The 20,487-nt window shown below is 38.8% G+C and overlaps 1 protein-coding gene across 5 annotated transcripts in view; it reads left to right on the top strand.

The window, feature by feature from the left end:
• nuf2 (UF2 component of NDC80 kinetochore complex) overlaps positions 1-20,239 on the top strand; it is an 83,442-nt gene extending 63,203 nt beyond the window's left edge. For all 5 annotated transcript variants that reach the window (XM_072274202.1, XM_072274203.1, XM_072274204.1 and 2 more), the window contains 5 exons: positions 2,234-2,371; positions 6,423-6,566; positions 10,162-10,337; positions 17,178-17,313; positions 17,948-20,239. In XM_072274202.1, the coding sequence (XP_072130303.1) occupies positions 2,234-2,371; positions 6,423-6,566; positions 10,162-10,337; positions 17,178-17,313; positions 17,948-18,079 (726 nt within the window). In that variant the 3' untranslated portion in view covers positions 18,080-20,239. The remainder of the gene's footprint in view (positions 1-2,233; positions 2,372-6,422; positions 6,567-10,161; positions 10,338-17,177; positions 17,314-17,947) is intronic.
• The last annotated feature ends 248 nt before the right edge of the window (positions 20,240-20,487 follow it).

Raw genomic sequence — 20,487 nt, 5'->3', positions numbered from 1 at the left:
GTCCCCATGCCTCAAAGCAAGGCATTCTCTATATTTCAGTGAAGAAATTGCAAGTCAGAAGAATAACTATTGCATGATGACTTAAAGCTGACTATCTACTCAAGCTCATAGGTAGATCAAATTGGCAGATGACATGTAGCCAACAGCAAAGTAGTTCCCTGTGTGGAGCAGGTAAAAGGTACATAAAGACAACAGCTAAAGAAATTTGTTCCCAGCTTCTGTTTCCAATCCTAAGGCTGGTAGCCTTTCTGGACTGAGTGCCATCTCAACATAGAATATCATCTAATGTATGGTTGTGGCTTCTCTGTCCAGGATATTGATGGGGCTGGGAAATTTGCTGGATGTCAGAACTCTAGGTGGTCATTCTGTGGCAAAGTGTTACTTTTCACTTATCAAATGTGAATTTACCCAATGTAGAGCACAGGTGTACGCTGTCATCATCAGTTAAAATGCCTACTTTAAGCTCCAAGTGCAGTTTCACATTTCTTCACTACATCATTAGTGGTACATTCACCCAGAGTGCATTTTTGTACTCTCTTTTAATCTTAATGCTTCTATCAAGTGGTGCTCATTGTAATGGATTTCTGATACATCAGCGCTGAGTGGTAATCTGCAGGAGTTTTCTTTACTCTGGTTTGACCTTGTACTATAAGATTCATCACGTTATGTCATATCACCTTCAGAGACCCTGTTGAAGGTGGTGAAAGAATTAGGAACTTTTGCTGAAACATTTGGTAGTAAGGTTTGGATAATGTTGTCCTTTGGGTGTTGAAGCCAAAGTTATCAAGGTTCCTGAATAATAACGAGATCTAGAGAATGTTCATCCAGCTAGTTTGCTCCAGCTTTAACAGATGCCAATTAAATATCTCAGCTTTGATATTTCCCAGATTTTAGTGAAGGGTATTTGTGGGCATACCTTTTACGCGTGTTTTGTGCCCGGATTGATGCTGAATGAGCCTGTAAACCAGATTAATTTAACTCAATGCTGTAATGTTACCTGTGGAGGGATGAAAATGAGGTTTACAGAATTTAAAGAACTTGAGGGAAAAAAGCTATGGGAGAACGAGGCTTGGCTGATGCAGTGCAGGAAAGCGAGAGAAACGCAGCAAGCTATTAGAATCTAAAGATATAAACTGTTAGAGTGTAATTGGTAGTGAATATCTCTACCCTACTTACTTGAAACCCCTGGAGGAGAGACAATAGAGAAAAACGATCTATTGAAGCTATAGCTATAACGAGCAGCAGCCCTAAAATGAGACAACATCGGTAGAGATGTGTGTCCAAGATCGCTACCATGTAACCGGGAATTGGTTCTGTTAAGTTATGCCAAGGGATTTGGTCAGGTTTCTTTTGTATAAGTTTGGGAATTGACTTTCCCTGGATGATCAACTAATTCAACCAAACAAGATGGCAAGCCACCCAAGATGAAGAACCAGTGCAGGAACGAATTGTTTCATGACATAGAGGATTTAATACGATTGGATGTACAAGTTTATTTTCATTCAAAGCATCTGAATTTGATTTTCTGCAATAACTGATTATTTTTGCAAAGATTTTGATAAGTTACTGAACGAGATTTACTTTGTTTAAAAGTTGTGATGTTGGAGAATTATTGTGAAAGGAGTTGAGCTGTATAGATATATAATTTTTCAATTTCAATTTGTAGATATACTGACTTGAACTGAAACCTGAAGTTAACCATAATACTTAAGAATAGGAATTCAATTAGTTTGCTAACTAGGTTAGTCTGTATACCTTTAAACGGGAAATAACACTAACTACAATTTCTCTAACTAATTAGATTAACAAAGGTTATTCTAATGAATGTCACTGGTTCTAACTAAGCAGAAATTTGTTTTTTGTTGATATCTGAGATTTGGAACGACAGAATGTGGGAATTTTAATTGTTATTCATGTAAATATTTTGTATATCTTGATTTTTATATAGAGATATAAAGCCTGTTCCAATGCCTAGAGCTTCTGATGGCCTACTAGCACTTAGCGTAGTACTATGTCATTTGATTTTTCTCATAAAGAGTGTGGTGACCAGTCGCATGAGACAAGATGAGCGCTACACAGGTGTTACAAACCATCTGGTTTACTAAGTTTCATGTGGTAGTTTGATACAACTTCGTGGAATGCTATATCATTTAAAGGTATAGTTGTATGTAGTCATGTCTGCACTGTATTAATCTAATTTTTACCCCTAATAAAGTTGTCTTTTTATTGGTAGAGCCAGCTGAAAGTGGACTTGGTTAATGAAAAGGAGATGCAAGCAAAGCTCAAACCCATGATTGTGGAATGTCCAGAACAAGAAAAGAGTGAAATACAAGCAATGAATGAGACAGTAGAAAAGAAAAAGGATGCCTTGGTATGAATGTCCCTGTAAAATTTTAGATCGTACACTGCCATCTTTTGCTGGCAGCTGTTTGCTAACTTGTCTAAGGTTCCACTTGTTTTTCAGACCATATAATATTGTTCAAACGAGAAAATCTACAGATCCTGGAAATCCAAACAACACACTCAAAGTGCTGGAGGAACACTCCAGGTTAGGCAGCATATATGGAAAAGATTAAACGGTTGACTTCTCAGCCCGAAATATTGACTGCTTGCTCTTTTTCATAAATGCCACCTGACCTACTAAGTTCTTCCAGCATTTTGTGTGTTGCATGATACTGTCAGTGTTTTCCCCGTTCTAATTTTTAAGTGAAAAAGATATTAAGAAGCAAATAGCTTTTGTGCAATAGTCAAAAAGTATCATTGTTTTAGTCTCAAACAACAGGAATTCTGCAGATGCTGGAAATTCAAGCAACACACATCAAAGTTGCTGGTGAACGCAGCAGGTCAGGCAGCATCTGTAGGAAGAGGTGCAGTCGACGTTTCAGGCCAAGACCCTTCGTCAGGACTAACTGAAGGAAGAGTGAGTAAGGGATTTGAAAGTTGGAGCGGGAGGGGGAGATCCAAAATGATAGGAGAAGACAGGAGGGGGAGGACCTCCTGTCCCATGATCCTCTCGTATCCCCTTTTGCCTATCACCTGTCCAGCTCTTGGCTCTATTCCTCCCCCTCCTGTCTTCTATCATTTTGGATCTCCCTCTCCCCCTCCAACTTTCAAATCCCTTACTCACTCTTCCTTCAGTTCGTCCTGACGAAGGGTCTCGGCCTGAAACGTCGACTGCACCTCTTCCTACAGATGCAGCCTGGCCTGCTGCGTTCACCAGCAACTTTGATGTGTGTTGATTGTTTTAGTCTAACTATTTTGTGAATTGCTTTTTGCGTCCACATCTTAGGTTAGAAGAATTCTTCAAATAACACACCTTAATGGACTTTTCCTACCAGTTTTGGAATTTTTATTCTGATTGGGTTCCTTCTTTCTCGGTCTCTTTTTCTCCCATGGTATCAATCGCCTAAATTTCTGAACATCTTACGATCATTCTGAATCTGCTGTAGGATCCATTCTCAATAAATTTTTCTTCTTCGTCTTGTTTTACAGCGTTTGGCACCCAGCTTAATGGTGCATTACCGCCACCTTCTGCTCTGGAGTGTGCAATAGACTTGCTTTCTAAATCCCTTCACCCAATCAATATCTATCTATCTATCTATCTATCTATCTATCTATCTATCTATCTATCTATCTATCTATCTATCTCTCTCTCTCTCTCTCTCTATCTCTCTCTCTCTCTCTCTCTCTCTCTCTCTCTCTCTCTCTCTCTCTCTCTCTCTCTCTCTCTCTCTCACTCACTCACTCACTCACTCACTCACTCACACCCCCCCCCCCCCCCCAACCTACACTTTATCCTTCCATCTTTGGCCATATGCTTATCCGTCATATCCTATATATAAAAAAAAACCAGTACCCCTTAAGAAAGTTAAAAATTCCCTAACCTGTGCTCTCTCACCCATGCCCAGCAACCCTTTTAATGTGAATTCCTGCACCCCCAGTTCCCTTAAATTAATTCTGATCATCTCTCTCTGTATCCTATACTTCCTGCAACTCAGAACTACATGTTCTACTGACTCCTCTTCCTGACATTCCTCACACAATCCTGTCCGGTGTTTCCCTATCATTTTCTATGTTTTGTTTAATGCATAGTGCCCCAGCCTTAACCTAGTCCACACAGTTTCTTCTCTTCTGTTTCCACTACCTACCCTAGTACCTGCAACACTTCTTTGTATTTGATATAAATGCCTCCCTTTCCCCTCCCTGTCCCATCTTTGTTGCCACATTTGGTTGATTTTTTTCCCAGATTACACACTTAATCTCTGCTTTACTGATACTAATGTGCATTTCTATATTTTCTTTCTTTAATGCCTTCTTTGCCAAATCATTCACCCTCTCATTTCCCTTCACCACTACATGTGCTGGAACCCGTAGAAATTTTACCTGACCTCCCTGATTTGCAATTCTTGTGACTGACTGAATGACTTCATAAAGTACATCTTGCCAACTGTTTGTGTGAAAAGACCTTAAACTTGCTAGAATTGAGGATGAATCTGAGCATATCAACACTTTGACTTGTCTAACTTTCTCCACCCATCACAATGCAACCAACACCGCCAGCATCTCCACTGTATACACCTCTAACTTATTAGATGTTCTTCTGCTGATTTCAATTTCTTTTGCTGGTATAGCCATCCTAATCCCTGTCACTCCTGTTTCAGGTTCCTTAGCACCATTCGTATAAATGTGAGTATAATCACTATACTTTTCCATCACATGACAGTTAAATGCACTTACCAAATGAGTTTTATATTTTCCTATCCTTTTTACCTCTAACAAATGCCAGTCTATATCAGGCCATACAAGTTTCCATGGAGCTGCGACCGGATAAACTACTGAAGGACTTATCCTTCGGTCAAACACTCCACATTCTTTAGCAATATCATTCCCTACCTGACTAAAGTTATCCCTCTGAAACCTCCCATTTTCCCAGCATTCCTGCAACACTCCTTTTGCAGGGTGAGAATCATTGTGTCCCTGCAAATTAGCCGCGTAGTTTGCCATCAATTGCATCCTTCTTAGTTCCAAAGGCATTACTCCCATTTCTACCTGCAGGGCTGATACTGGTGATGTTTTAAAAGCCCCACTGCACACTTTCAAAGCCTGAGCCTGAATCACATCCAGTTTCCTTAAAAGAGACATAGCTGCTGATCCATATGCTATATTTCCATAGTCCAGCACAGATCTCACTTGCTCCCCATTCCCTATCAGTCAAACATCTTATCACATTTATTACTTTTTTGCATTTCTCCTCAACTTTCCTGATATGGTCTGCCTATGTTAATCGTGAATCAAATATAACTCCCAGAAATTTTAAATGATCCAACCCTTTCTAATTCAATCCCATACATCCTTAACTTCTTCCCTACCTCAATTCTTTTCCTGGTAAAAAATACAATTTGAGTTTTTTCTACTGAAAATCTACATCCCCAATCATAACCCCACTCCACCACTTCATCAATTTTTATTCTTCTTGCTGTCAATTTTGTGCTGTTGCTTGAGGAAAACACTTGACAAAATCTGAAAGTCATCACTCCTAAACAATATAACTTTTTCTGTGTTGCAACCTGACAATCAAGCACTAAACTACTGTTCTAAGCCATCAATAACCACCTTTTCAAGATCACCCCCAACCCTGCACAGCATGTTTCTACATTCTTTCCAAGATCCATAAACAAAACTACTCTGGTTCTTTTCCTGTCCTTTTGAATGAGGTTTTCCTGTCATTTCTATTTCTTATTTCAGATTTTAAGGACATCTGACAATTTTTAGCTTTCTGATCTTAACTGGTGCCTTTTTTTCCATGGATGTGTAAGAGAACATTAGATTTGGGTTACATAAGATATGATTGAAATGTTATCCTGCAACTGAAATCAATTCCATATTTTATCAATGACCAATATCTTCAAAATTTGTAAGATCTGCTCTATTGCTGCCTGTTTGTTCCTCCAGGATTAAAGGTTGTTTATTTGCTCTTTAGGTTGTCTGCTGCTTTAAGCTAATTGAGATGGTCACTGTTCTTAATTTCCAGATGTTTTTTCTGATCATCCACTTAAAGGAAATCTGAGGCACCAGACTATAACAGTATTACATTGACCATTTATTCTGATCAGAATTGTGCTTGTCCTGGGTGCATCTGCAATTAAAGCATATTCTGTGTTACTAAACTGAAATAAAGTAGAGTAGAGCCTGCTCTGAATTTTGCCTGCCTTTTCCTAAAATCCTGGTTGGATTGTTAATGTGCAAAATGTAGTTTGGATTAGCGTCATCAGATCTTGATCTTAAACAGAGTTGACGACTGCTAATCTAAGGCTGTGACAGCGCTAGTTGGTGCAGTAAATGTACCAACTTGGCACTTATCAAAAAAGCAAGTAACTGACAGGTTATTTCCATAATAATTCAGTTTTGTGTGTATTTAACAGCAAAAGAAAAATGAGCGAATATTAGAACTTCAGGACAAGTCGGCAAATTTTACCAATTTCCAAAAGAAAGAACTAGAATCTTACTTGGGTATCTTGGTACAAAACCAGACTGGCTGTAACCAAATAAGCAGTAAGAACACTGAGGTATGCAAATTCTTATGTTTCACAAACTATATGGACTGTATTACTTTTTGCTTAGCTGTTGCCAAATCCTTTTAGAATGCTTCCAAATTTTTGTTTTCATTATTGTGTGTGTTAGCGAAGTGCTGATAAACCTTTAAGTTGGTATTCTCTTTCTTGGTAAAGTAGATGGAGCACCTTGATTTACTTGATAGTCAAGGATAGTTTGAAAAATAAATGTGACATAACTGCATTATAAATTTAACTTTTTGTATATAATGTGGTAGATTTCAAAATACTGTTCTCACGCCTGAAGTGTAGGTTTGGAGCCCATCCACTGATTGAAATGTATAATGCTGCTTTTATCTGCCCTTAGGATATTTGACCAAATCAGTGTGGTGAATTTGATAGAAAAATACGCTAATCAGAAAAGGATTTCATTTTTGTTATTTAGCATATGCATTTATATGTAAGAATTTTTCAGTAATATTTGAAAAACATATTATCCTAATAATTGCAGGCTGACATTCTTTATGTTTTGCTTGTAAATCAGATTAAATATTTGATGTATTTTCCCCCTTAAAGAGAATGTACTGCACCTTCCATTACTCTGTTCTTAGTGTTAAAGTAAACTTAGTTGGTGTTCATCTCTTTATAGCGTGCTTTAAATATAATACACTTTCTAATTGCATAGAAATGATTAGAAGCCGTGACTTGGAAATTGTCTTTTCGCACAATGTGTCTATCTTTCTGTTCACTCTCCATCTGAGCAAGTAGTTCAGATCATATTTACCTATCCTGTGCTCCTCAGTCCTTTTATTTTCAGCCTAAACCAAATGATGAATTTCTCTACCTTTATTCTGGCAATGAATTTTACACCTCTCTTAAAGTTGTTTTATTTATCCTTGCATTGATGGCAATTTCTTCTTGACTCATCGACCACTGGAAATAATACATTTTAATCTTTCCTGCTCTATCCTTTGATAAATTTTAATTAGTTCTGTAACTATTATATTCTATAATAATCTGTACTGTTCTAAAGGAAATGTCCTGCGTTTTACAAGTCTGCTTTCATATCTGTGATTTCTAATGCCAAACAAGGTTCAAGCAAATCCTCTGTTGTATTCACCCAGAAGCTTCAGGATTCCTCCTACACAATGAGCCCAATCTTGGCCACTGTTTCCGAGATGTAAATCTTATTCTTTTGAAATCATAGAGTACTGCACTACTGTACAGAATCAGGCCCTTCAGCCTGTCTCCATGCCAAACTGTTATACTGCTTAATCTGATCGACACAATCTGGATCATAGCCCTCCATAGCCCCTCGCCTCAGGTACTTCTGGAAACCCATTTATAACACTCCTTTCTACCCTACCCATACAGAACCCTGATTAAAATGGTCAAACATGATTCCTTTTCATAAAGCATAGTAATTTGGCCAGATTATCTTGATTTATTTTTTCCAAAGCACTCTGCTATAAATAACTGCATCAAGCATTTTTCTATGTCAAGTGTGTCTAACTGGTCGTTACTTTCCTGTCTTTCTGCCACCTTTTTAGAGGAAAAAAAAGAGGTGATATTTGCTGTTTTCCATTCCAAAGGAACCTTCCCTGAGTCCAGGGAATTTTGGAAAATTAATATCAATGTGTCAACTCTCTTATGATCCACTTAAAACAAGACCCTCAGATGAGTTCTGTGGGATCAGAGAATTGCCAGCCCATAGCTCTAACAGCTTGTGAAGTACAACTGTCTTTGTGATTGTAAATTTCTTGAATCCTACTTTTCTTTCCAAGAGCCTGATTACTTGCATCCTCTGTAATGGAGAATAATGCAAATTTCCCACTTAATTCACCTGATATCTCCCTGATTTTCATTATTAATTCAGAAGATTTAAATAGCTAAAATATTTACTGAGGTTTTGATAGGTCACAGTCCTTCAAAGTTCACATACACTCAGTGGGCACTTTATTAGGCACACCTTTACAACTTATTAATGCAAATATCTAATTGGCTAATCATGTGACTGCAACTCAATGTATAAAAGCATACAGACATGATCAAGAGGTTTAGTTGTTCAGACCAAACATCAGAATGGGGAAGAAATGTGATCTAAGTGGTTTTGACTGTGGAATGATTGTTGGCGCCAGACAAGGTGATTTGAGTACCTCAAGCTGCTGATCTGGGATTTTCATGCACAAAAATCTTGCGTTTACAGGGAATGGTGCGAGGTGTGGGGGGAGGGGGTGGGGAACATCCTATGAGTGGCAGTTCTGTAGCTGAATATGCCTTGTTAATGAGAAAGATTGGAGGAGAACACATTCTTTCTCTCTCTCTCTCTCCTTTTTCTCCCTCTGTCCCTCTGACTATACCCCTTGTCCATCCTCTGGGTTTTTCCCCCCTCCTCCTTTTCCTTCTGGGCCTCCTGTCCCATGATCCTCTCATATCCCTTTTGCCAATCACCTGTCCAGCTCTTGGATCCATCCCTCCCCCTCCTGTCTTCTCCTATCATTTTGGATCTCCCGTTCCCCCTCCCACTTTCAAATCTCTTACTAGTTCTTCCTTAAGTTAGTCCTGACAAAGGGTCTCGGCCCGAAACGTCGACTGTACCTCTTCCTAGAGATGCTGCCTGGCTTGCTGTGTTCACCAGCAACTTTGATGTGTGTTGCTTGAGGAGAACAGTCTGACTGGTTCAAGTTGACAGGAGGGTGACAGTAACTCAAATAACCTCACATTACAACAGTGGTGTGCAGAAGTGCATCTCTGAACTCAGAACACATTGAACCCTGAAGTGGATGGGCTATAGCAGTAGAAAACCATGAATGTACACTTTGTGGCCACTTTATTAGGTACAGGAGATAACTAATAAAGTAGCTACTAAGTGTTTAATTTTTTTTTTGTTTTGCAAGCGGATTTTCTCTCTGAACCCTACTTTAATGTGCAAGGACCTGACAACTGACTCTTCGTTGAAAGGATATAGTAATATCTTTGTTCCTTGAAATGTTTTCTTTGCATATTTGTCCAATACAATGCAAGAGGCCAATTCCTGCTTTACAATCACAAACTTTTCTAACTACCTCTGCCCAAAGTTTAAAGTTAATTATTATCAAAGTAGGTACACGTTATTATAACTCGGAAGATGTGTAGCTCAGGTGGTTGATGGTTGGGTTGTCCAGATTGGAGAACAACATGTTAATATATTCTACCTTGAGATTCGTTGTTTTTTTTGTCAGGCGCCCACAGGAAAAAAGAAACAATGGAATTTCATTTTAAAAATCTATACATAGACAAAGACTGACAAACAACCAATGCGCAAAAGAAGGCAAACTGTACAAATAAAATTAATACTGAGTTGAACTGGAGCTACCCTTGTGAGGGCACTCTTGTAAATTGCAGGAAAAATGCATTCATATGTACAATTTCAGAGCCATCCTATTATTTATTTCCCTGCCACTAAAAAGAAAGATTAATTCATGGTCTTAAGTTATATAGAAAGCATGTGATTTTTTAAATATACTTTTTAGTATACTTGCCCTTTTCAATCAAATAGCTGTTAGATGTTATGTGTCAAAAGCTATACTCTAAATCATGCAAGAATATATTGTTCTCTTGACTTCTATAGATTTGGAATGAAGGAAATGAGCTTGACAGAAAAAAGGTGGAACTTGAAAGCATGCAAACAGAAGAGACTCCACTGAAAAGGCTTCTCTGTTCAAAATTAGAAAAGCAAGACAAGCTAAAGATGCAGATGCTGAAGAAACAGGAAGCTAGGGATCATGATCTTGACTCAGTAGCCACGTATGTAAACTTAACCCTTGTTTTTGTATTTTCTTTGAACTGTAGCACTGTGCTGAATCTTTTATCATTTATAATTGGTTAGTATAATAAGCTTGAGCAGAGTAGTCAAATTTATAACCATGCTCATCTGTGTAGTAGTTTACATAACGGAGAATAGCTATGGGTTTTTGGTTTAATCTATCAGTTTTAATCAAAAATGTCACTCCTGTCTATTTCATACAAATATTCTGCATAGTTTTATAATTCTTCAGCATAAAATTGAAATAATTATTGGGCCTGGGTGTGCAGACGATATGAAATTTAGAGCTTTTTAACATATGGAACTTGGTGTGCTGCTGAATTCATGTTATATTGGAAGATAAAGCAACAGTGTTAAAACTACAAATTCAGCAGTTATGATTGAAATATAAAACTGTTAGCTTTTCAAAAGCATTTATTTTGAATTATTTCATAATATGGAGAAAAGAGTTGGCTGTATGCGTTCATACTGTTAACCAAAGAACATTTTCTGAATAAAACTCTTGGATAATATGCAGGAAATTGCTGACGAGTAACAATATAAATGAGAGCATTTTCTTGGCACATCTGACCTCAGGCTCTGCCTCTGGACTTGCCATTTGAGTCCAAGGGCATTTTGTAAGCTGCTGAGCAAAGGAAACAGATACATTTCTCTCAGACTCATCAGCTTTTAATTTGAATGGTATCCATTTTGTATTTAATAATTGTAATAAATTTAGACCAATTTGTAGAAGAAGTTTGTTGCCATTTTGACATAGAGGTCTTTTCTGTTGATCAGTGTCAAAAGAGCCAAATGATTTCTCATTTATTTTTATTTCAAAGTGATTATATTTTTGATTTACAACCGTGTTTAACTCAACTTTTCAGTCTTTAAACTTTAATTCCACATAATAAAAACAAGTTGTAGTGCCTATCAAAAAGTATTCATCCCCCTTGGAAGTTTTCATGTTTTATTGTTTTACGACATTGAATCACAGTGGAGTTAATTTGGCTTTTCTGACACTGATCCACAGAAAAGACAAATGACAAAAATTTTTGCAAATTGGTCTAAATTCGTTACAATTATTAAATACAAAATAATTGCACAAGTATTTGCTCCCTCCAAGTCAGTATTTAGTAGATGCACCTTTGGCAGCAATTATAGCCTTGAGTCTGTGTGGATAGGTCTCTATCAGCTTTGCACATCTGGACATTGCAATTTTTCCCCATTCTTCTTTACAAAACTGCTCAAGCTCTGTGAGATTGCATGGGGATCATGAGTGAACAGCCCTTTTTAAGTCCAGCCACAAATTCTCAATTGAATTGAGGTTTAGCCATTCCAGGACATTAACTTTGTTTTTTAGCCATTCTGGTGTAGCTTTGTCTTTTATGCTTGGGGTCATTGTCTTGCTGGAATACAAATCTTCTTCCAAGTTGCAGTTCTCTTGCAGACTGCATCAGGTTTTCCTCCAGGATTTCCCTGCATTTTGCTACATTCATTATACCCTCTACTTTCACAAGCCTTCCAAGGGTCTGCTGCAGTGATGCAGCCACCAACATGCTTCACGGTAGCATGTTGATTCTAGCACTTGTCTGACTTGTGCTTTTCAATATGCTTTTTGTGGAGTTGCTTGGAGTGTTCTTTTGGCTTCATGGTGTAGTTTTTGCCAGATACTGGCTCACCAGCAGTTGGGCCTTCCAGATACAGGTGTATTTTTTTAAATTACATACATACATGGAATTATGATGTAGTGGCCATTACAGAGACTTGGCTGGCACCAGGGCAGGAATGGATTCTCAATATTCCTGGATTTCAGTGCTTTAAAAGAGATAGGGAGGAAAAAGGGGAGGAGGGGTGGCATTACTGGTCAGGGATATTATTACAGCTACAGAAAGGGTGGGTAATGTAGCAGGATCCTCTTTTGAGTCAGTATGGGTGGAAGTCAGGAACAGGAAGGGAGCAGTTACTCTACTGGGGGTATTCTATAGGCCCCCTGGTAGCAGCAGAGATACAGAGGAGCAGATTGGGAGGCAGATTTTGGAAAGGTGCAAAAATAACAGGGTTGTTATCATGGGTGACTTTAACTTCCCTAATATTGATTGGCACCTGATTAGTTCCAAGGGTTTAGATGGGGCAGAATTTGTTAAGTGTGTCCAGGATGGATTCCTGTCACAGTATGTGGACAGGCCGACCAGGGGGAATGCCATACTAGATCTAGTACTAGGTATTGAACTGGGTCAGGTCACAGATCTCTCAGTGGGTGAGCATCTGGGGGACAGTGACCACCGCTCCCTGGCCTTTATAATTATCATGGAAAAGGGTAGAATCAAAGAAGACAGGAAAATTTTTAATTGGGGAAAGGCAAATTATGAGGCTATAAGGCTAGAACTTGCGGGTGTGAATTGGGATGATGTTTTTGCAGGAAAATGTACTATGGACATGTGGTCGATGTTTAGAGATCTCTTGTGGGATGTAAGGGATAAATTTGTCCCGGTGAGGAAGATAAAGAATGGTAGGGTGAAGGAACCATGGGTGACAAGTGAGGTGGAAAATCTAGTCAGGAGGAAAAAGGCAGCATACATGAGGTTTAGGAAGCAAGGATCAGATGGGTCTATTGAGGAATATAGGGAAGCAAGAAAGGAGCTTAAGAAGGGGCTGAGAAGAGCAAGAAGTGGGCATGAGAAGGCCTTGGCGAGTAGGGTAAAGGAAAACCCCAAGGCATTCTTCAATTATGTGAAGAAAAAAAGGATGACAGGAGTGAAGGTAGGACCGATTAGAGATAAAGGTCAGAAGATGTGCCTGGAGGCTGTGGAAGTGAGCGAGGTCCTCAATGAATACTTCTCTTCGGTATTCACCAATGAGAGGGAACTTGATGATGGTGAGGACAATATGAGTGAGGTTGATGTTCTGGAGCATGCTGATATTAAGGGAGACGAGGTGTTGGAGTTGCTAAAATACATTAGGACAGATAAGTCCCCGGGGCCTGACGGAATATTCCCCCAGCTGTTCCACGAGGCGAGAGAAGAGATTGCTGAGCCTCTGGCTAGGATCTTTATGTCCTTGTTGTCCACGGGAATGGTATCGGAGGATTGGAGGGAGGCGAATGTTGTTCCCTTGTTCAAAAAAGGTAGTAGGGATAGTCCGGGTAATTATAGACCAGTGAGCCTTACGTCTGTGATTGGAAAGCTGTTGGAAAAGATTCTTAGAGATAGGATCTATAGGCATTTAGAGAATCATGGTCTGATCAGGGACAGTCAGCATGGCTTTGTGAAGGGCAGATCGTGTCTAACAAGCCTGATAGAGTTCTTTGAGGTGACCAGGCATATAGATGAGGGTAGTGCAGTGGATGTGATCTATATGGATTTTAGTAAGGCATTTGACAAGGTTCCACATGGTAGGCTTATTCAGAAAGTTAGAAGGCATGGGATCCAAGGAAGTTTGGCCAGGTGGATTCAGAATTGGCTTGCCTGCAGAAGGCAGAGGGTGGTGGTGGAGGGAGTACATTCAGATTGGAGGATTGTGACTAGTGGTGTCCCACAAGGATCTGTTCTGGGGCCTCTACTTTTCGTGATTTTTATTAACGACCTGGATGTGGGGGTAGAAGGGTGGGTTGGCAAGTTTGCAGACGACACAAAGGTTGGTGGTGTTGTAGATAGTGTAGAGGATTGTTGAAGATTGCAGAGAGACATTGATAGGATGCAGAAGTGGGCTGAGAAGTGGCAGATGGAGTTCAACCTGGAGAAGTGTGAGGTGGTACACTTTGGAAGGACAAACTCCAAGGCAGAGTACGAAGTAAATGGCAGGATACTTGGTAGTGTGGAGGAGCAGAGGGATCTCGGGGTACATGTCCACAGATCCCTGAAAGTTGCCTCACAGGTGGATAGGGTAGTTGAGAAAGCTTATGGGGTGTTAGCTTTCATAAGTCGAGGGATAGAGTTTAAGCGTCGCGATGTAATGATGCAGCTCTATAAAACTCTGGTTAGGCCACACTTAGAGTATTGTGTCCAGTTCTGGTCACCTTCTGCTCACTATAGGAAGGATGTGGAAGCATTGGAAAGGGTACAGAGGAGATTTACCAGGATGCTGCCTGGTTTAGAAAGTATGCATTATGATCAGAGATTAAGGGAGCTAGGGCTTTACTCTTTGGAGAGAAGGAGGATGAGAGGAGACATGATAGAGGTGTACAAGATAATAAGAGGAATAGATAGAGTGGATAGCCAGCACCTCTTCCCCAGGGCACCACTGCTCAATACAAGAGGACATGGCTTTGAGGTAAAGGGTGGGAAGTTCAAGGGGGATATTAGAGGAAGATTTTTTACTCAGAGAGTGGTTGGTGCGTGGAATGCACTGCCTGAGTCAGTGGTGGAGGCAGATACACTAGTGAAGTTTAAGAGACTACTAGACAGGTATATGGAAGAATCTAAGGTGGGGGCTTATATGGGAGGCAGGGTTTGAAGGTCGGCACAACATTGTGGGCCGAAGGGCCTGTACTGTGCTGTACTATTCTATGTTCTATACAATCAATTGAAACACCTTGACTGTATGCAGGTCTCCAAAAACAGATCACCATTTAATTATGAAACCAATTGGCTGCACAAGTGATGATTTGGTGTGTCATATTAAAGGAAGTAAATACTTGTGCAATCAATTATTTTGTGTTTGTAATTAATTCAGATCACTTTGTAGAGATCTGTTTTCATATTGACATGAAAAAGTCTTCTTGTGTTGATCAGTGTCAAAAAAAGCCAAATTAAATCCACTGTGATTCAATGTTGTAAAACAATAAAACATGAAAACTTCCAAGGGGGGTAAATTCTTTTTATGAGCACTGTAGTCTGAAGGCCATGAGTGATCCATATGGTAATTCTTGCTGCCTGCACCTTGGTGTGCTTTGTGAAAAGGTTGCAGTGGTAAAGCTCCCATTACATTTGGAGCCACATAGCTATAAAAGTTTATTCATATTTGTGCTCATTAACAGGTTAGCAATGGCAGCAACCATAAGTGTATGCTGGGTTTAACCCAGTCTGTTCTGACCAGGGCATAATGTTCTATCATAGGTATGCATACAAGCAATAAAAGCATATTGGTTATACTATCCCTGAAGCCTGCTTTACTATTCATAAGTTCACAGCAGCAATTTATAACACCCTCATTTATCTGCATGTGCATTGAAATGCTTTCACATTCAAAAACTCAATTGATTTTTAATATTCCTTGACAGTTATCATTTGCCGAGTGTAGAAACTTTTTTTCACTTGTGTTCTAAATGACTGATTCCTAATTCAAATCCTGTCACTATTAGTTCTTTTTGGTCAACGCCTTTTTAGTATCTATAAAAGTTACTTGTGTTGTGGTTTGTACTCTATGGTTTAGGGTGATGCAGCTAATTGCCTGACAAATCTGTTGGAATTCTTTGAAGAAATGATAAGTGGTACTTCTTTGTCTATGCTGCTTGATGTTGCGTACTTGCATTTTTAGAAGGCATTTAACAAGGTGCCACACATGAGGCTGCTTAACAAGCTATGAGCCCACAGAAAAGACTCTAGCACTTGTACAGCACTGGTGAGGCATCATATGAGTATTGTGAGCAAGTTTAGGCCCCTTGTCTTAGAAAGGATGTGCTGAAGCTGGAGAGGGTTCAAAGATTCCCAGAATTGATTCCAGGATTGAATGGCTTGTCATATGAAGAGCATGTGATGGCTCTGGGCCTGTATTTACTAGAATTCAGAAGAATGAAGGGTAATCTCAGTGAAACCTATCGAATGGTGAAAGGCCCTGATAGTGTGGATGTGGAGAGGATGAAACTTAATAGAAAGAATGGTGAAATGCCAGGTGTTACCTTTCATTATAAGCCATAAGGACAGATACTTTTCTACCCATTTCACCACCCTTTGTTTCCTTGGAGCTTATTCCAACCTTCCTTACTATCTATCATACTTCCAACTTCTCAGTGGCAAATTTTAAAAGCTCTATCCACAACTCATCAATGTCCTTCAAACCATTCTCTTTTTGATTTCCCAATTCCTGTAGCCCCCCAACCCCTTCCATTTGACCCCCACACTGACTCTCATGGCCTGTCCATCATTTCCCTTTCATTCCTGATGTCCTTCCCTTCATTCCATAGTCTACTATCTTCTATCATCCCTTTGCCTCTTCTACCTACCATCATCTCATATCATTTGCTTTTATCCCCCTTCCACCACCTACCTACCATCCTCCCCCTCAACTGGACTTGCCTATTATCTACTAGTTTGTGCTCCTCCCCCTCCTATTTATTCTGGCTTCTGCCCTCTTCCTTTCCGGTCCATATGAAGGTTATTGGCCCAAAATGTCAATGTTCATATTCCTCCATAGATGCTACCCGACCTCGCCCAACATTTTGTGTATGTCGCTCAAGATTTCAGCACCTGCTTAATCTCTTGTGTCTGTCTTGCATAAAATTAAACTCGTGATGTACCTGTTCACGTAGTGTTTGAAAGGAAAGCATTGAAGAGGCTTTATTCAGTAACCAGTGTAAAACCTGCTCTGGGAATGTTGGATGGAAATGTAAAGGATACTCAGCCCTCATCAAGCACTGCTAGGCAGGTAAAAGGGAACCAGTGGGAATAAGAGAATGATTGCCATAGTCATTTTCTTATTTCTATATGATAGTACAAACTGTTATATTAAAGCATCGTGATATATGGTCTAGAATTTTACTTAAGTATGGAAGGAGAAATGTGTTCTTGACTTCTGTTTGCTCATTTTCTTACAAATTAAGCTCCAGCCTATTGAGGCAAGCAAAACGATATTTTCATTTTAAAATGCATCACAGCTTTTTCTTTTTTTTCTTCCTCAAAAAGTGAGTGTGATCAACAAAAGGTTCGAAACCAGGAAATATCTGAGCAGGTTGCTCAAGTAAACAGTGAGCGTCAACATGTTTTGGCAAAAGTTCAGTTGCTGCAAGAGAACTGTGAGAAGGATGTGTCTGAATACAAGGTATGTATTCGCAATTTGAAGAAAAGTCCATTCTATAATAGTTTTATATTAATAAGATCGTGCTTTTGAATTTGTATTATTTTGTGTGTGTATAGTTGTGTGAGCGTCAACAGGAATTTGAACAGTTTAAGCTACCTCTAAACAAAACTCTCATAGTAAACAGGAGTGAAGCATTACTTTAACTATATCACTATCTGCAGTTTGCGGAAGTTTTGATTTTGATAAGCTGTCAAAAGTATGTAGAAATAATTTAATTTGAGTTATTATCCTTGTTACTTGTACCATGACCTAGATTAGGGAGTTTCAGAGCAACACGCTAAATTAATCTCTAGCAAACATTTCCAATTATAAATCTACTGAACGCTACATTGGTGATAAGATGTAAAATATTTTATTTTGGAAACAAACCTCTACATTTGAGGCTCTATTTTAATCTTATTCATGTAGAGAAGGGAGAGCAGTTATTGCAAATTATTGCTTCAGCAGACTGACTACCCTGTGCCCACCATCTGGAAGAAATTGATAGTACCAATAACTTGAGAAATATGCCCTGAATTTGTTTTTGAAATTGCACTAAAATGCACTATACTTGGATTGAAGTTCTGAGATCCATCCTGTATTTATCTACCAACAGAATCTCCTTTCCAAATTGCTGACTCATATGGAACAGTATCATGAGCATCTGGCCACAGTGACGGAGAAGGCTACACACGAGAGGCGTGAACAAATGACAGAACTGAAGAGGGCCATAAATGAACGAATTTAAAATCCTTTTTACAGTTACTTCAAAATTTTGTACAACTTATTTTTAACTTTTTAAAAAATCTTCTGTCTCTCCTGCTTATTCTTAACAAGCAGCAAATTATTCTTGATCAGATATTTCAAAGCTAACATATTTGTCACTGCTTGACCTAATTTGTATATAACGTGATCAAAAATGACAGCCTCTGCCGGTATAATGTCTATACATATTATGGTATGTGTTTTGAAATAAATATAAAAATAAACTGCAGATTAATGAGGGTTGCTATAGTTAATACGCAAATAAAATGTGAATGTGTTTCATAGATTAACTGCTGTTGAAATAATGGTAAAGGATTGTCGAGGGAGATTGCCTGTTGCCTAAACCGCCAGAGGTCTTTTCAAACTCCCACAGTAATGCTGAATGGCGGGAAGGTTGCACCTTGAATTCAGGTATAATTGGTTCAATGACAGATTAAAATCTTTGCAGGAAAATGGGAGTGTGGTGACATGTTGATCTAATCTCTACATGGAGTCTTTAAGCTACCTTTATCACACAACTCCAACTCCAGTGTAATTTTTCTCCCACTGTAATTATCCCTCTAATCCTTTCTTCTTTGTGAATGTATCAGGTGTGCCATTTCAATCATCTTGTGTGGTACTGAGTTACACATTCTCTAAAATTATTTTTATTAACTTGTTGCTCTCTGATTTTCATGCCTCTTTTGTTAAGTGCTGTGCCTATCAATCTCTTCACTATCCCTCAGTTCTGGTTATACATATCCTCTCTACTCTTTAGATGCATAGTCATAAAGCACACAACTGGCTCAGCTTGTCTATGCTAACCAAGATGTCTATCTGAGCTAGTACCATTTGCCTGCATTTGGCCCATATCCATCCAAGCCATTTTAATCCAGTACAATAGCCACCTTCCAGTCTTCTGATACCTCACCTGGGGCTAAATATGATGCAAATATCTTTGCCAGGTCCTTTGTAAATTTCTTGCTTAGCTTCCCAAAATGTTCTTCGTCCCTCTGTTGCCATGTGGATATCCAGAATAGTCTGTTCTGAGTGACCTTCTGACTATTGTTGAGCTGTAACAAGCCTTGCATGCATAATGTGCCTTTTAATGTAAAATTACCTAAAATGCTTCACCATTGTGCCTCAATCCACATAACTGGTGACAAAGTTTAGTGAAACCTTTTATTTTGAAAGAGTCTTGGAGTAGGTTGCAGTTGAAATATTTTGAAAATTCCAAAAATATAGTGGTTGGTAATGGTAGAGCTCTAAAAACCAGGAGCGCAGTATTAAACAGAATTCAAGTGCAGGGATTTCGTGAGGTTGTAGTTTAGAGACCAGCAAAGAGGCAAGGAAGGGATTTCTTTTCATGCGAGAATGGAGCAATCATCTTCTCAAAGACAGTGAAATAATGACAATGCTGTTTTAGCAATGATTATTGAAGGATAGTTACTTGCCAAACCACTGTGGAAATCTCTTTTGCTACTTAAAATAGCACCATGGGACCTTTGACAGCCATTTGAAAGCTAGAGCCATGAGTTAATGCTCGTCTTGTCCTTTGTGGAAATTGTTGACTTGCTGTACAGCTGTTTTGGCAGTTTTACCATTTGCCCTTTTAACATGCTGGTACTCCATTTAGATTTTTTTTAAAAAGCATTCAGGGATTAATCTGCAAATTACGTGATTTAAGCGCAATTGTTAACGTGATTGGAAGTGTAAATGAGTATTAGAAATGTAATTCTTCAGTGATATACTGGGGACAATACTAAATTAATTATTCGCTGTGGGGACAGAAGTCTGATGGGTAAAAAAGGCAAACAAAATTCGAACTGTCCAGTGATGGTTGCTGGCAACCTGATTTCCATTGAGAAGGTTTAACTTTATTCCAATTATCAGTTTGGAGGTGGGATGATGATACTTTTAGACCATATCTAACATTTATTAGAGACATATCCTCACCCCTCCATCTTTGTAATCTTGTTCAGGCCTACAATTCTCTGCCATATCTGTATTTCTCCCTTTTTTTTAAAGCCATCCAAGTCTGATCACTCAGCTTTATTTGTTCAGAATTCTTTCTACCGTTTTTGTATATTTTATTAAAACCTACATTTTTAAGTCCAGATTTTATTAGGAATTGGTTCTATGGAGCAATGTTGTGAATGTCAAAATACAGGTCAGATTAATTAAAGCTATTAATTTTAATAGCTGCTTTCTTTCAAGTTTTTTTGGAAACCTTGAAATTCCTTCAAACTGCATTGCATGAATAATATTTGAAAGCCAAAACTGATAATGTTTGTTCTTTTAAAATCCTGTCATGGTCTAGATGGCAGCAATGATGCATTTAGTTATATCAGGTTACCATTCTTTCTTGTCCATTTAAAGGTCCAGGTCAAAAAATACTTTATTGGTAATAAT

The sequence above is a fragment of the Mobula birostris genome, chromosome 12 (genome assembly GCF_030028105.1).
Source record: "Mobula birostris isolate sMobBir1 chromosome 12, sMobBir1.hap1, whole genome shotgun sequence".
NCBI classification, from domain to species: Eukaryota; Metazoa; Chordata; class Chondrichthyes; order Myliobatiformes; family Myliobatidae; genus Mobula; species Mobula birostris.
The sequence above is the reverse complement of the archived record's forward strand: the minus strand, read 5'-3'. Positions and strand labels throughout refer to the sequence as shown.